At 41.7% G+C, this 15,574-nt stretch overlaps 1 protein-coding gene across 2 annotated transcripts in view; it reads left to right on the forward strand.

The window, feature by feature from the left end:
- The window catches only part of LHX2 (LIM homeobox 2), a 69,389-nt gene extending 54,249 nt beyond the window's left edge, over positions 1–15,140 (forward strand). For both annotated transcript variants that reach the window (XM_061603749.1, XM_061603750.1), the window contains exon 5: positions 14,289–15,140. In XM_061603749.1, coding sequence (XP_061459733.1) covers positions 14,289–14,576 — 288 coding nt within the window. In that variant the 3' untranslated portion in view covers positions 14,577–15,140. The remainder of the gene's footprint in view (positions 1–14,288) is intronic.
- The last annotated feature ends 434 nt before the right edge of the window (positions 15,141–15,574 follow it).

The following is a 15,574-nucleotide window of genomic DNA, read 5'->3' on the forward strand; positions in this document are numbered from 1 at the left end:
TAGCCCCCCCAAAAAATTCTGAATTTTTTTGAGGCCCCTGCAGATTGTGAGGCCCTAAGCTGTCGCTTATTTAGCTTATACCTAAATCCGGCACTGTTTATCAGGCTCTTATGAAAAGCACAGGAGCAGAGCCATGGAAATTTTATTTATTTAATTTATCAGTTGCTTTATACAGTACAATTTTAAAAGTCTCAAAGTGACTTGACAAAAATAAAGTTAGTGTTGCCAGCTCTCCAGATTTTACCCGGAGACTCCAGGTTTTGGGGGTCCTCCCCAGGTCTCTGGTGGATTCACCCCAATATCCGGGCAGGCGAGGGGTCGGGGGCTCACGCAAAAGCAGCAGTGGTGGCAGCAGTGGTAGCAGTGGCAGCAAGCAACCCCAGGCCTCCCCAAGATTTGGGGAGGCCTGTAAGTGCCCAGCACGGGGCACCAACGAAAGAAAGTGGTAATGGGGTAGGAAAGAAAGTGCCTGGGGGAATGAGTGGGGTGGTGCAGGGGAGTGAGGTGGGGTGGGGCATAAAGGTCCCTGGGGGAGTGACATCACTAGGGCCCCACTCTGACATCATTAGGGCCTTGCCCCTGAAATCTCAGGGTTTGGGATGCTTCAGACCTGGGAACCTGACTCTAGGCAGGTTCCCTTCCCTTATAGTCAAATTTATTTTTTATCCAATTTTATAAACCACCTTTCATCATGTCTTATAATCCCTACATGGATTTCAATAAAAAAAGAATAAATAAATCAAAACATTAAAAAAATAAATAATGTAATATAATATAATGAAATCTTGTCAAACAGCAAATAAGAGCAGATTAATTTCAGACTCAAAACCTTACACCAGTTAAAACAAAGACAATGCAGTTCAACATTCATGGGAATAGCCTTTACCAATTCAGTTGCTCTTGCAGTTAGGAGTAAGGGTCGTGTTAGTTCAGGAAACTGTCAATCATAAAGTAACAAGTCATGAGGTCAAGATGGCATAGATTCAGAGCTCAAACATGAAATTGTTGATATTCTAACATCTCTAAAAATCAGCCTCCTAACATGGGAAAGTAGCCAAAAGAGGCCATTAAAAAAAAGAGAGAGATCCAAGAAAGATCTGGGAAATTACAGGCCAGGTAGTTTAACATTTGTTCTGCGTTAATTGTTCTGGGTTAATTGGTGTGAAGTATTACTAAAGATCAAATTATCAAGCATACAGGAAAGCTAAAGAGGAATTAATTGGGCTCCTGCAAAACAAAGTCCTGCGTCGCCAACCTTGCGGGCTCTTGCACATGTCAGTCATCATCTGGATGGAGTGAGCCAAGAGACGTTGCATACTTCCAAAATCTTTTGATAAAGACCCTCGCTAAAAGTGAATAAAACTAGCAGTCATGGGAGGATGGGTCCTCTTAGGGTTTGCTAACTGATGTTGTTCAGCTTGTTCATAAAATGATGTGGATCCAGAGGTGAGCAGTGAGCTGAATGATACCAGATTATTTAGATTGGTGAAAGCCTAAGCGGACTGTGAAGAGCTCCAAATGGATCTTTTCACAGTGGGAATATAGAGAACAGAATGGCAAATGACGTTCAGTAGAAGTGAATGTATAGCAGGGGTGACTAACCTGTGGTCCTCCAGATAATCTTGGACTCTAGCTCCCATCAGCTCCAACCAGCATGGAGCTATAGCCCAAAAACAACTAGAAGACCTTAGGCTCCCCACTTCTGGGCTAAAGCATTTTGGGGTGTGTGTGTGTTGAAAAAGGTGATTGGGTGTTGATGGCTAGAGAGATAATAGAAATGTATAAAACTACATGCCATGTGAACAGAGGAATCCCTCCCTTCCCATAATACAGGAAGTCTGGATCATCCAGTGAAAGAAGATTCAGGACAGACAAAATGAAGTACTTTCTCGTTTATGGAATGTGCTGCCGCAAAATGTGGCAGTAGTCACTGCCACCAGCGCTTGTTTCCAGTCGAGTCTGGTAGAAAGGGCTTGAAGCATGCCGTCTTGGCTGCAGTACCAGTCTGCCCGGGCATTCCGTCAGCTCAGTCCTGTTGAAGGGACAACAGCAGGGACTGTTCAATCAGTAACTTAAAGGGTTAATTCTATTGTTCATTATTATTATTATTACCCACCCTTCACCAGTAGGTCCCAGGGTGGGTTACAGAAATTTAAAACACAGTATTAAAAACAGTTAAAACGCATTACATTCACAAGAATAGGGTGGGTCCTGAAAACATACATCTCAGGAGCCAAAAGCCAGAGTAAAGAGGTGCATCTTTAGCATTCACTGAAAACTGTATAGCAAAGGTACCAGATGCACCTCTGTAGGGAGGGAATTCCACAACTTAGGGGCTGCCACTGAGAAGGCCCTCTCGTGGGCCATGATCCCCTGCAAACGTCTGAGGTTGGTGGAACTACCATGAAGGCCCCCTCTGCTGATCTCAACACCTGTGAGGGTCTGGAGGGAAGGAGACGGTCTCTGAGACATTTGAGACCTAAGCTGTGGAGGGCTTTAAACACTGATGTGAGCATTGAATTGGGCCTAAAACAAACTGGCAACCAATGCAGCTGATTTAGAACAGGGGTTGTATGAATTCTAAAAGGGACTTCAGCCAGTAATCTGCTGCATTTTGGATCAGCTGAAGTTTCTGAGTCATCTTTGTTAGAAGTATGACAAGAGTAATTCCCATTGGTCCTCTTTGCATGGAGAGAGAGATAGAGAGATAGTCCTCCTAGTTGGCTAGACTGCCACTGACCTCTACTCATCTTTTCTGTCTGTTTTTATTCCATGTAAACTGATATTATCTCAGGGAGCTGTTCTCACCTCTGACTCACCTTTCTGCTTCTCTCTTCTCTGCTGACTACCGGAGGAGGAGTCACGTCCTCTTGGTCTCCTCTCCACTAGCATGAGGGGCAATGTCCCAGCATGGTCATTGCATCCTCCAACTTAGTTAGCTAATCAAGTAGCATCTTTTCTATCCAGTATTTCTTTCTATTAATAAAGTAGTATTTTCTTATTTTGAAACCAAGTCTAGGGGCCTATTCACACGGGAGCTTAAAATCATAGTAAATACACACCTTATGCCATCATGATAGATTTTCAGAGTTTACACACGTCCTACCTTCCTGCCTTTCAATCCGCTCTTTTTCACATTTGCGTTCATTCGGCAGGATTAGTATCGCTGTTTCCTTGGCTAGAGTGACTGGAAGTGCCTTCTTAATCAGCAGGAAACAATGGAATTCTCCCATTGAGAGTTTTGTGGGTGGAGCAAACATCGTAGCAAAGCGCCCAGATGACAGAAGGGGAGCGAAGCAGACACGTTTTTTTCTTTTTTCGCATTTTCTGCGGGTTTCTTTCATTTGGATTTTAAGGGAACAGCAGCTGGACACCCTCGATTTGCCTCCTACGTCATGTAAACGGTGCGAATTAAATGGGGGCGCAGGTGCCACCCAACTTACATTATATCTCCATGTGAACTGGCCCTAAGTCTGAGTGCTTCAGAGCAAGGTAAAAGCTATTTCTTTCACGTCAACCACACACTCATGCTGCGCAGAGCACTGAACAAGCTACACTAAGCTAAACTTTGCTAATTGTTGTTGTTGTTGTTATGTGCCTTCAAGTCGATTACGACTTATGGCGACCCTATGAATCAGCAACCTCCAAGAGCATCTGTCATGAACCACCCTGCTCAGATCTTGTAAGTTCAGGTCTGTGGCTTCCTTGATGGAATCAATCCATCTCTTGTTTGGCCTTCCTCTTTTTCTACTCCCTTCTGTTTTTCCCAGCATTATTGTCTTTTCTAGTGAATCATGTCTTCTCATGATGTGTCCAAAGTATGATAACCTTAGTTTCAACATTTTAGCTTCAAGTGATAGTTCTGGTTTAATTTGATCTAACACCCAATTATTTGTCTTTTTCGCAGTCCATGGTATCCGCAAAGCTCTCCTCCAGCACCACATTTCAAATGAGTTTATTTTTCTCTTATCTGCCTTTTTCACTGTTCAACTTTCATGTCCATACATAGAGATCGGGAATACCATGGTCTGAATGATCCTGACTTTGGTGTTCAGTGATACATCTTTGCATTTGAGGATCTTTTCCAGTTCTCTCACAGCTGCCCTCCCCAGTCCTAGCCTTCTTCTGATTTCTTGACTATTGTCTCCATTTTGGTTAATGACTGTGCCAAGGTATTGATAATCCTTGACAAATTCAATGTCCTCATTGTCAACTGTAAAGTTACATAAATCTTCTGTTGTCATTACTTTAGTCTTCTCGACATTCAGCTGTAGTCCTGCTTTTGTGCTTTCCTCTTTAACTTTGTTCAGCATTCGTTTCAAATCATGACTGGTTTCTGCTAAGAGTATGGTACCATCTGCATATCTTAAATTACTGATGTTTCTCCCTCCAGTTTTCACACCTCCTTCATCTTGGTCCAATCCCGCTTTCTGTATGATATGTTCTGCGTACAGATTAAACAAATAGGGTGATAAAATACACCCCTGTCTCACACCCTTTCCGATGGGGAACCAATCGGTTTCTCCATATTCTGTCCTTACAGTAGCCTCTTGTCCAGAGTATAGGTTGCGCATCGCGACAATCAGATCCTGTGGCACCCCCATTTCTTTTTTCTTTTTTTTCAATAATTTTTATTCAGATTTTCATAAAACATACAAGACAAAATCATAAAACATTCAAAGACAAAAAACAAAATCAAAAATAGTTAAACAAAAAGAAAAAAAGAAAAGAAAAAACAAAAATAAAAAATAAAGAGTAAAATATTGACTTCCCATTTGTCAAAGATCAAATCAGTTATAAGTCTATAATATATAACAATCCTGTCTCTTAAGTCATATTATAAAATCACTTTCCTCCAGTAGTTATCTTACTTAATCATCAAATCTCATAAACATTACTTTATTCTTTCCACAAAAAGTCAAAGAGAGGTTTCAATTCTTTAAGAAATATATCTATCAATTTTTTTTTCCAGATAAGCATATCGATTAATCCATCTCATTACTAATTATGATAATCTTATTGTCATAACCATAGTCAAAATAAACATTTCAATTAATCCATCACATCAGAATCTGTTAGGTTCAATAATTTCAGTAGCCATTGTTCTATTATCTCTATTAGTTCCATTTTCCATCTTCCATCTTCAGTAGTCTTGTTAAGTCCAGTAATTTCAATATCCAATCTTCCATTATCAGTATTCCATAATAATCTTGCTGTCAAAGCCATAGTCATATAGTAAGAGTCTGATGGGAATTACCTCTATCCCAAATATTTTCTTGCCATCCATTCTGAATAGGTTGCTGAAATACTGCTGTAAAATCATATCTCTGTTCTTTTTTTCAAAATACACTGGGTCATCTCTTAAAAGTTTTTCCATTGTCACATGGCTGCAGTTAATTCCATAGATTTTCTCTATATTGGGCTCCATCACATCATTCCAGTCCAGAAGATTATCCATGCCATTGATAACTTTATCTCTAAAATCTTCATTCATTTCTTCAGAGATAACATTGAGTTCCAAACAATAGATTTTATTTCTAAAGTCCATAGACTCCAAATCTTGTTCCTGTTCCACGTTGGTTCCAATCTCCGGGATCTCCTCTCTCACAGGGACCCCTATTCCAGTCTCCAGGGTCACCTCTCTCACAGGGACCCCTGTTCCAATCTCCGGGGTCTCCTCTCTCACAGGGACCCCTTCCAGGGTCACCTCTCTCACAGGGACCCTTATATCTTTAATCTCCTGCTTCATTTTACTCAATTCAATTTTCATTATCTCAATCTCATCCATTATTTTCTGAAACATAGTTATTTCCAGATTTTCAGCCACTTTCTTAATTGCCATTTTAAAAGAAAAATATAGGAAAACCACTTCTTATTTCAGCAACAATTGGGTTAATACTCCAAACTTGGTGACATCACAATATAAACAGAGCAGACAGCCTTATCTCTCCAATAGTTAAGTAAACAAAATGCAGTTCCCAGGATCGAAACAATTAATGGCAATCGTCAAGAAACAGATTCGTCAAAATAAAATAGACCAAAAAGAGAGTAGTCTCAAAACAGTATAATATTTTTCAAAATAAAAATCTGGAATAGAAATCCCTCTTCTGTGTATATCTTTAGAATGCAAATCCAGGACAGCTTTTTGCAACAAAAACAGAGATAAGCTATTAATTAGTGCGTAGCAGAGAGAAGTTATGGCTCCCCAGTGAGATGTCAAAAACTGATCAATCTGGCAAATCTCTTTTAAACAGCAACAATTTAAGTCAAGTAAAAGAAAAATATAGAAAGAAGGGTGCTTGCCTGTTAGTGCGTTCTCTCTTAGAAGATAAGATGAACGTTCGCTTTTCCAGATAGAGCTTGTTGTTAAAAATCCGTCCCACCTTCGTCGGCTGGACCTCGTCCCATAAATTAATGAGATCTGGTCGTCCCAACAAAAATAGGCTTTGAGGTTAATCTCTTCGTTTCTCCCTACCCGGGAGAAGTTTAATCAGTCAAAAAAAAAAGAAAAAACTGACTGATATATCTGAATAAGCTTCTTTTGAGGCAGGAGCCCGTCTCAAAAGCAGGCACAGGCTAAGTCACCCTTCCCGGAAGTCCGGCACCCCCATTTCTTTTAAAGCATTCCATAGTTTTTCATGATCTACACAGTCAAAGGCTTTGCTGTAGTCTATAAAGCACAGGGTGATTTTCTTCTGAAATTCCTTGCTCCGTTCCATTATCCAACGTATGTTTGCGATATGATCTCTGGTGCCTCTTCCCCTTCTAAATCCAGCTGGAACGTCTGGCATTTCTCACTCCATATATGGTAAGAGCCTTTGTTGTAGAATCTTGAGCATTACTTTATTTGCATGGGATATTAAGGCAATAGTTCGGTAATTACTGCATTCTCTGGGATCCCCTTTCTTTGGAATTGGGATCTATATGGAACGCTTCCAGTCTGTGGGCCATTGCTTAGTTTTCCATATTTCTTGACAAATTCTTGTCAAAATTTGGACAGATTCAGTCTCAGTATCTTGTAGCAACTCTATTGGTATGCCGTCTATTCCTGGTGATTTGTTTCTTCCAAGAATTTTAAGAGCAGCTTTCATCTCACATTCTAAAATTTCTGGTTCTTCATCATATGGTTAGCAAACTTTGCTAATTACTAATACTCTAACTGGTCTACATGTTGTTCGAATGCTTAATCACCGTCTTCCAAAGCAGCTACTTTACTCCCAACTTAAGGGTGGAAAATGGAACATCGGTGGACAGCAAAAGAGGTTTAAAGATGTTCTTAAAGTGAATCTAAAAAAATGTAACATGAACATCAACAACTGGGAAGTCTTGGCCCATGAACGTCCCAAATGGAGGTCGGCTATTATCAAAGGTGATATGGACTTTGAAGAAGCACAAATACAGGGCGAACAGGACAAATGAGCTAAGCGGAAGGCACATCAAACAAATCCTCATTGCTACCATCTTCCATCTGGAAACCTATGTCCTCACTATGGGAGGCTGTGTGGATCAAGAATTGGCCTCCACAGTCACTTATGGACCCACTGTTAAAGACCTTATCTTGGAAGAGAATCTTACTCGCCCATGAGTGATCGCCAGTGAATGAATGACAAGCCATTAGAGCCAACAGTCTTCAGGGGCAGCCCCATGTAAAGTGCATTGTAATAATCTAGTCTGGAAGATATCAGAGCACGGAACACTGTTGCCAAGTCAGTTATTTCAGTTATTTTCTCTTTGAACTCTGTCTGCTTTTTTCCAGTCACTCTGCTAAGAACCCCAAGTCCCAGCCCTGGTGCATCAGGCCCTATAAAGCCTTTCCCTCAGAGATAGCTCCTTACTCTGAGTGACTTTTATCCAGTAGGAGGCTGCTGCTAGCCCCCTGCTCCCTCTTCCTGGTCCCTTACTTGCTGCTTATGCTTCTGGCCCTCAGAAGCTTGTATGTGACACTGAACCCTGACGTTGGATACACATGTGCCTTCAACCTTCTCTGATCTTTGTTTGCTACCCTAGAACCTGACCTAGAACCCTAGAATTTGGCCTCTGCCTTCCTTTAGACCAGGGCTGTGGAGTCGGAGTCGTGGAGTCGGAGTCGTGAGCAATTTTGGGTGGAGTCGGAGTCGGTAGAAATGTACTGACTCTGACTCCGATTCCAACTCCGACTCCTTCATAAATGGCGAATGTATATTAATTAGTAATAACAAAAATTTACTGTGGTAAAATGGTAGCACAAGGCATTTCATCACCACCACGTGAATCCAGAGCTTGGAAAAGTTACATTTTTGAACTACAACTCCCATCAGCCCCAGGGATTGGGCTCATGAAGCATGCTAGACTTTATATGGGAGATGGAGGCTCCACCCCTTCCTGGATGTCAGCCCTCCTCCCAAGTAGCCTTAGGTGGAGCTAGCTGGGCACTTTGCCAGACGCCCTGAAACTCCTGCTTGGCTTGCTGTTTTCTTTCTTCCTAGGGTTCTGGGGGTGCCAAATGAGGAGGCATCTCAGAGCCAGGCAGAAATCCAAGCATTAAGACCTCTGGTCCTGGGGTAGGGATGCCTGGATCTGACAGTTCCCCAGGGGTGTGTGGAGATCTGTTGGGGGTTCTGCTCTCCCTGCTCTCCTGAGTGGATCCCAGGTTTAAGGTCCAAGCAGGGCTGAACCCTAACATCCGGTCCAAGCTGTGGTGGTAGCTGCAATACCATCTTCTGGCCATCTGCAGGGGTGGTGCTGCAGGAGATCAAGGCACAGGCCAGCAGCTCCTTTTGTTATCAAACCAGAACAAGGGCTTAGAGGCTATAGCATCAGGATCCCACTGCCAGAGTGCCCGGGTTGCTTTATCAATGCCACCCATTGCAGATCACCTCAGAAGTGTCGAACTCCACCAAGCAGAAGTAGGTCTGACAAGTGCAAAGAGTCATCTAGCTTCTGAAATTCTAATCTAGCAGCTCCTGTCTGCTTGAAAGCCATTCTAGCTTCTATTGATAGACTCAATTAAAAGCAAGTAGTCGGTGTTCCGTCCAAAGATTCTCAAAGAACAGAAAGGGCTTTTGTGAACTCCGAGATACTGCAGGAAAGCAGCTGATGGCAGGACTCCTGGGCTGTCTGAGAGGAGAGGGGAGTTGGATTTAGGGGTCATGGGGTGGGTGTTGTCTCCTCTTAGGGCTTGGACACAAGCAAGGACTGACAAATTAATAGCTCTTTCTTTAAACTGTGGGTGGTGGTAGTCCATGGCCATTCTTAGGCTACATTAGGAATGGGAGAGAAATTTGATTCAGTTCATATTCAAAGCCGAATTTATTAAATTTGCACTTTCTGAAACAATCTGAGGACCGAAACACAGCCACCCTTCAAAATTCGTACCTCTCTGAATTTTGCGATGCAGTTTACAAAAAATGCATATATTAGGGGAAAGTGTGCATAAAAATGAATATATTAGTGAAAGTAACACACAAAATGCATTTATAGGAGAAATTGCTTTAAAATGTACACAGTCAAAATGGCAGACAAAAATGTGTTTTATCAGGAGAAATTCACACCAAAATTCATGAGGATTTTTTTAAATTGCAAATTGCTGCAGGAAGGTGGAAAACTGAATTTAAGATTGGAAAAGTGACAAATGGAGGGAACTGAAATTGAGAGATCTTTCCATCGCTAGGCTGTGCACACAACACATGCATTGAAAGCACATCACAGAGATACAATTCCCAGCACCCTTAACAAACTACACTTCCCAGGTTCCTTTTTTTGGGGGGGGGTCTTTTGATGCTCCTTAAATATATGGTGCGTACGGAGCTTTAGTTGGTAGAATGGTTGTCTTGTTAATTCCAATAACAAACAAGACTCTGACTTGCTTTTACTAGTTATGCGGTCCTGAACAGTTGCATCCAACTGCTTAGAGGAACAAACGGCATTGACTAGCCAAACAGCTCCTGGGAAACCCAAGCATTTGGGTCCTGAGTAGGGTTGTCAACTCTGGCTGAGGAAATTCCTGGAGTTTTTTTCCAAATTGAGATTGAATTTCTACATGTTGCGTTAGCTGTCGCCCCTTTAATTCGCCTTTCTTGTTTAAGCCCAAACTTGGAAAACCAGACCTTTAGAGGCCAGAGAGCACACCCTCTTTTATTTATTTTGTTTATTTATTTTATATTATTTTTGTTCTTTTTGGTGTTTCCTTCTCCCAGTGTACTCTGTTTTCTTTCTGCATGTCTGTAAAACATACGAAAAGCTACAAAATACAATAAAGGCCACGAAAAAAATAGTGTATAAACCTCAGAGAGTCTCCAAAGACAACCACTTCTGAGAGGGTTGGGTATGGTTGCAAAGCTGAAATTTCAAGGGATTGATGGAAGGGCACCACCAGGGGCGGAGCCTGCAGGTTAATTTGACCCAACTCTGCATAAGGTGAGTTCATCACTTGAGATTTGGGTCAACGAGCAAGGGGCCTGCATAAGGGGACAGGCGGCTACTGTTTCTCTTGGCTCCCACCCAGAACACGTCAGCAGGAGCACACACTTATAAATAAAGAGGTGGCACTTCATTAAAGCAGATTAACAGTACAGCCTCGGAGGCAGGGAAGAGCCAGACACAATCCAGGAGCTCTTACAAGGCGAAGGCTCCGCAGGAACGAGTCCATCTAGGCGCAAGGTCCAGGGTGCACAAGTCCAAGCTCAAGAATTCCAAGACTGCACAAGAACTGAGATGTGGTTCTGACAAGTTCCTACCCACCGAGCTTTTAGGCAGAGGCTGAGAAAGCTCACTTCCTCAGAAGAATCCCTCGCCTTGCGGGAATTCCTAGCCTGAGGGGGAGAGTCTCCTCTCTCCTCTTGATGGGACACACTGCCAGGGCCACCTCCTTGTCTGACCTCTCCTGCTCTGAACCCCCTTCAGCCGCCACAGGCTTCCTTGTCAGGTCCAGGTGTGGCCTGGGGTAATGGGAGGGCTTTGTCAAATGTGCTCGGCTGCATAGTCCCTCCCCCCACCCCACCCCATTGTCAGATGCCTCCCATTCCTGGTCTGATTTGGAGGAAACCCATGACACTTTACCTGTTTTGGACTACAACTCCCATCAGCTCCAGCCAGCCCAGCTGCATTATGCTGGGGTTGATGGGAACACGGCTGTGCGGGCTGGGGCTGATGGGAGTTGTAGTCCAAAACCTCTGGAGGCTGGGAAAGGCTGAGTTATATAGTGTTCATTATATGTCTTGAATTCCATGCTTCAGAGGAAGCGTGGACTGCTAGAAGGGGCCCTTTTGGGGACTAAGAAGGGACATTGAAATATTCTTATCGATCAATCAATTGTAGTTGTGCAGAAATGAAATGGTTACTGGATATGTTCCAGCCATAAACACATATTTATCAGTAAGACAGAGGGGTGCCTGTGTGTGAGAGAGATATATAAATGGAGATTCCCCCAGATTGTGTACATTGAGTTGCCGGATGTGAACATGGTAGATCTTTTGTCCAGGCTTTGTTTTTCTATCTATATGGTTCCTTCCTTCCTAAAAATAAGCAGTTTATTCATTTAAAAACACGGCTTCCTTGAAGGCCGCATACATATACCATAAATAAAATAAAACTATAGCACCTCTTTACCTTGGCCTTTGACACCTCAGACATGTACTTTTAGGACCCACCTGATTTGGGGTTTTTAGGTTGTTTTTAAATTGTTTTAATGTCATATTTTTAAATTGTTGTAACCCACCCTGGGACCTGTGGATGAAGGGCAGGCAATAAATGATGATGATGATAATGTTGATGATGATAATAATTCAGCTGAATCACCAAAATGACGAAAGACCCCCTAATCACTTTTGCTCTTTGCATGAATATGTGAATGCTGTCAAACAAGGCAGGCAAGAGGTTGTTTGTGTTATCAGTGAGCTTTCTGGTCAATGTGGCTTTGGATTTACAACCGAACTGTAATAATAATAATGTTTTTAAGTCCTCCTGTGTATCAATGTGCTCAGACAGGGACTTAGGCAGTCTTTGGTCAGCCCCATGAAACTTTCAGCATTTCTGTTCTGTAATCATAAAGTATAGCTGCTGCACTGTCTGTCAACCCATCATTCCCCACAAGCAGCTCAAGGTATGAAGTCTCGTCCATCCCTTCTCATCCAATCTGATTATCTTTGTTATAATTATCATTAATTTATTATTGCATGTAAATTGGCCTAAGTTAGCATTGCCCATTAATTTAAATGGGTCTACTCTGAATAGGATTGAGACAATCCATTATTTTATTTTATTTTGAATATGTTTATTGATCCAGTGGCCATTATAAACAATTGAACAAACATTAAAACCAGTTGCTGTATAAACTGCTAATCAGCAAGCATTATTTTTAGTTATTTTAAAAAAAATAAATCTCCCATTCTACCCTCCTAGTGTCCATGCGCCACTCAAAATGGCTTATGACAATTTAAAACCACAATACAATAAGAATATATTAAAACATCTCCACCGCAATCCAATCACAAGTACATGAAATGCACATTAAAAATGCATTTATAAAGCAACAGCGGCAGAGATCAGAGGTAAAAATGACCTTCACAGATAATAGTTAGCAGGCAAATGTCTGCCAGTATAAAAATGTCTTTACTAGCCTGTGAAAGAGAGCCAGAGAAGGAAGAAAGTATGCTACAATACTGGTGTATAATAACATAATGCAACAAATATACTGTTATAAAATATTACAATATGCCACATAAATTCAGTAATACAAATGGTAAATATGAATATCTGTTTTTATACTAATAAAATTTCAATATCACAAGATTTCATTTATTTTTAAACATGTTTTAGCTGCCATTCAAAATACAGTAATTTCTCATGGCAGCTCAAAACATTTTGAACAATTTAAAGTCATTTGAAATATAAACAACATAGGTTGCTTCGAGACCTGATTATTGAACAGTCATCCTGATTTGTTTGTGCACACGTTGCAAGGAGTTTTGATGTCAGCTATTTATGGAGCATTCATTTTGATTTGCTTGTGGGGAGGTCAGATGAAGTGTCAAGCAATCATTTTCCCAGCACTTCCCTCATCACAAAAAGTAAGATTTGGGGGGGAAGTGGGTTTGTTGTGCAAGAATGCCAAACCATCTTTAATTGCGCAGCCTGAATTTTCCTGTATGCAACCAAATCCCACCCAAAAGTAGCCGCAGTCTGGATGTGCCTATAATCACAGTCATAACAACAGCAGAATATATTACAATGTAGCGTAACAGGGGACATTAATATTTTCCAACACTAGTCTATACAAAGTTGCAGCTCAGGTATAAATTTAGATTTCTGTTGTCAGCCATCTCTAACTTCAGTGCAGACTTCACCAGCCTGGGGCCTTCCAGATGTTTTGGATAACAACTTCCATCAATCCTGGCCAGCACAGTCATCGCCCAAAAATGAATCCACCTACTGAACAACAGTATGTTCTGCTAACAACAAAAACAGCAAACTGAGCATTGTGTTAATGTGGCTTTGCTGACTTACTGCTCTAGCTTAGCTTACTTTATTTTTACGGTATCAATACGATTGCGGTCATTCATGCTGTTTGTTGAATGGGCAATGATCTTGTTAAACTTACCGTGAGTTTTTTAAAAAGTAAAAGAATGTTATTTCCATGGTGGCCATGCAGTTCAGGGCTGCCAATTTTACAAGTAAATATGGACTTTTTTTCCCAGCTGTTGAGAAGCTAGACAAGTAGATAGACACAAAGAAAAAAAGTTTCACTACCCTTAACCAAATACAACTTGAAAAGAACAGAAATAATGTAGAACATACAATTATAAATGATATAAAAATAGTTTTTACATTTTCCATAGAATAAAATGAACAGCATCAATAAATATAAGGAGTTCTTTATCCCACTTATAAGTTACTGCCAATTAAAAATAAGTGCTCCTAAAAACATAATGGCCAGATGTGTTTCAATTTTCTCTTCTCCGGTGGCCAAATATTTATAGTCCTTATGCTTCTTTAGAATTTTTTTTCAAGCTGGAATCCCAATATAGGCATCCAAATAATTTCCAGAAATTAATGAATTTCAGCGCAGACATCCAAAAAATTTCCAAACATCAATGTGAAGCCCGAGATAGACCACAACAGTGTGCCCTGAGCCTTTTGCCCAAGGCAGTTGTGTAAGCCCTTGATTCATTTGGCATTGGGAATGGATGTTTTTTCACATTGACCATCTGGGGTTCTTTTCTTTTCTTTTTAAGAAAGCAAAGCAAAGCATTAATAACACTCTCACACTCTCTTTCTCTCTCTCACCCCACCTGTCTCTTGACTGGTTTTAGGTCTGGTTTCAAAACGCGCGAGCTAAATTCAGACGGAACCTTTTACGCCAAGAGAACACAGTGGTGGACAAGGCCTCTGACTCAACACTCCAAGCTGGCACTCCATCCGGCCCTGCGTCTGAAATCTCCAACACCTCTATGAGCCCATCCAGCACCCCCACCACATTAACAGACTTGACAAACCCCAGTATGCCGTCAGTCACCTCGGTCTTGACCTCAGTGCCGGGGGGCCTGGAGGTCCATGAATCCCGGAGCCCCTCACAGACGACGCTGACAAATCTTTTCTGATGACTCTCTCTTTCTCTCTTTTTTTTCTTTGAAAAAGAAATTATTCTTAGTTGAATTCCAAGTGTATTTTTACTAGAGACTTTTTCACAGCTGGGCTAGCCACAGTGTAGGGTCTTTCTGGGCAGCAGAAGAACAGCATTGCGGTTTGGTCCAACAGTCACCAGGTGGACTGAAGAATAACTTGGAAGAGCAACTGGCCACACAACATTTGTGTCAATGTACAGTTTTGTGGACTGGGCAAGGGAAACAGCAATTAATTTAAGTTGGCTAAAGCTTCTGTAATTTTCAAAGACTGACACGTGCCTTATGTACTGTTCTCCACCCTTTAGATCACACACATCCTGCCCCCCCCCCGATTCCTTCTTCCTTTTTCCTCTCTGTATATTTATGACCAGGGCAAAAAACAAACACAAAAAGGAAGGTAAAATGTTAATAAGAGTTTTGTTACTTTGAATTAGTCCTAAGCCCTTCATTGGTTGTTCTGATGTTTTAGAATTTTAAAAGTGAAAAGTCTGTTCAGCTATCAGAATTTGTAAAAATCTAACCAGTAATAAAACCACTTAATGGAAGCTACTTTATGTTGGTTGCCGTTGTGAAGACCAGGAGTCCCACCTTCGGATGCCTGACCCATTAAGGCAACCTTCATCAATCTGCTGCCCTCTCGATGTTGTGGACTACAACTCCCATCAGCCCCAGCCAGCTGATGGGGTTGTAGTTAAAATATCCGGAGGTCACCGGCTTGGCAAAGGCTGCGTTGGGTTGATTGTCCCAGGCTATGGTCTGAAGGCATATGAGGCCAGCACCCTGCTGAGCCTAAGCAGGGTCAGGTCTGGTCAGTGCCTGGATGGGAGACCACCTGGGAACCATATGTAAGCCGCCTTGGGTTTCTATCATGAAAAGAAAGGTGGGGTACAAATGTAATAAATAAATAATAATAAATAATTGTGCCTGTAGTGTGGCAGGGAGAGGAGAGCAAGGAAGGATGGAGCCTTTTCTAG

Source organism: Rhineura floridana, chromosome 20 (assembly GCF_030035675.1).
Source record: "Rhineura floridana isolate rRhiFlo1 chromosome 20, rRhiFlo1.hap2, whole genome shotgun sequence".
Taxonomy (NCBI): Eukaryota; Metazoa; Chordata; class Lepidosauria; order Squamata; family Rhineuridae; genus Rhineura; species Rhineura floridana.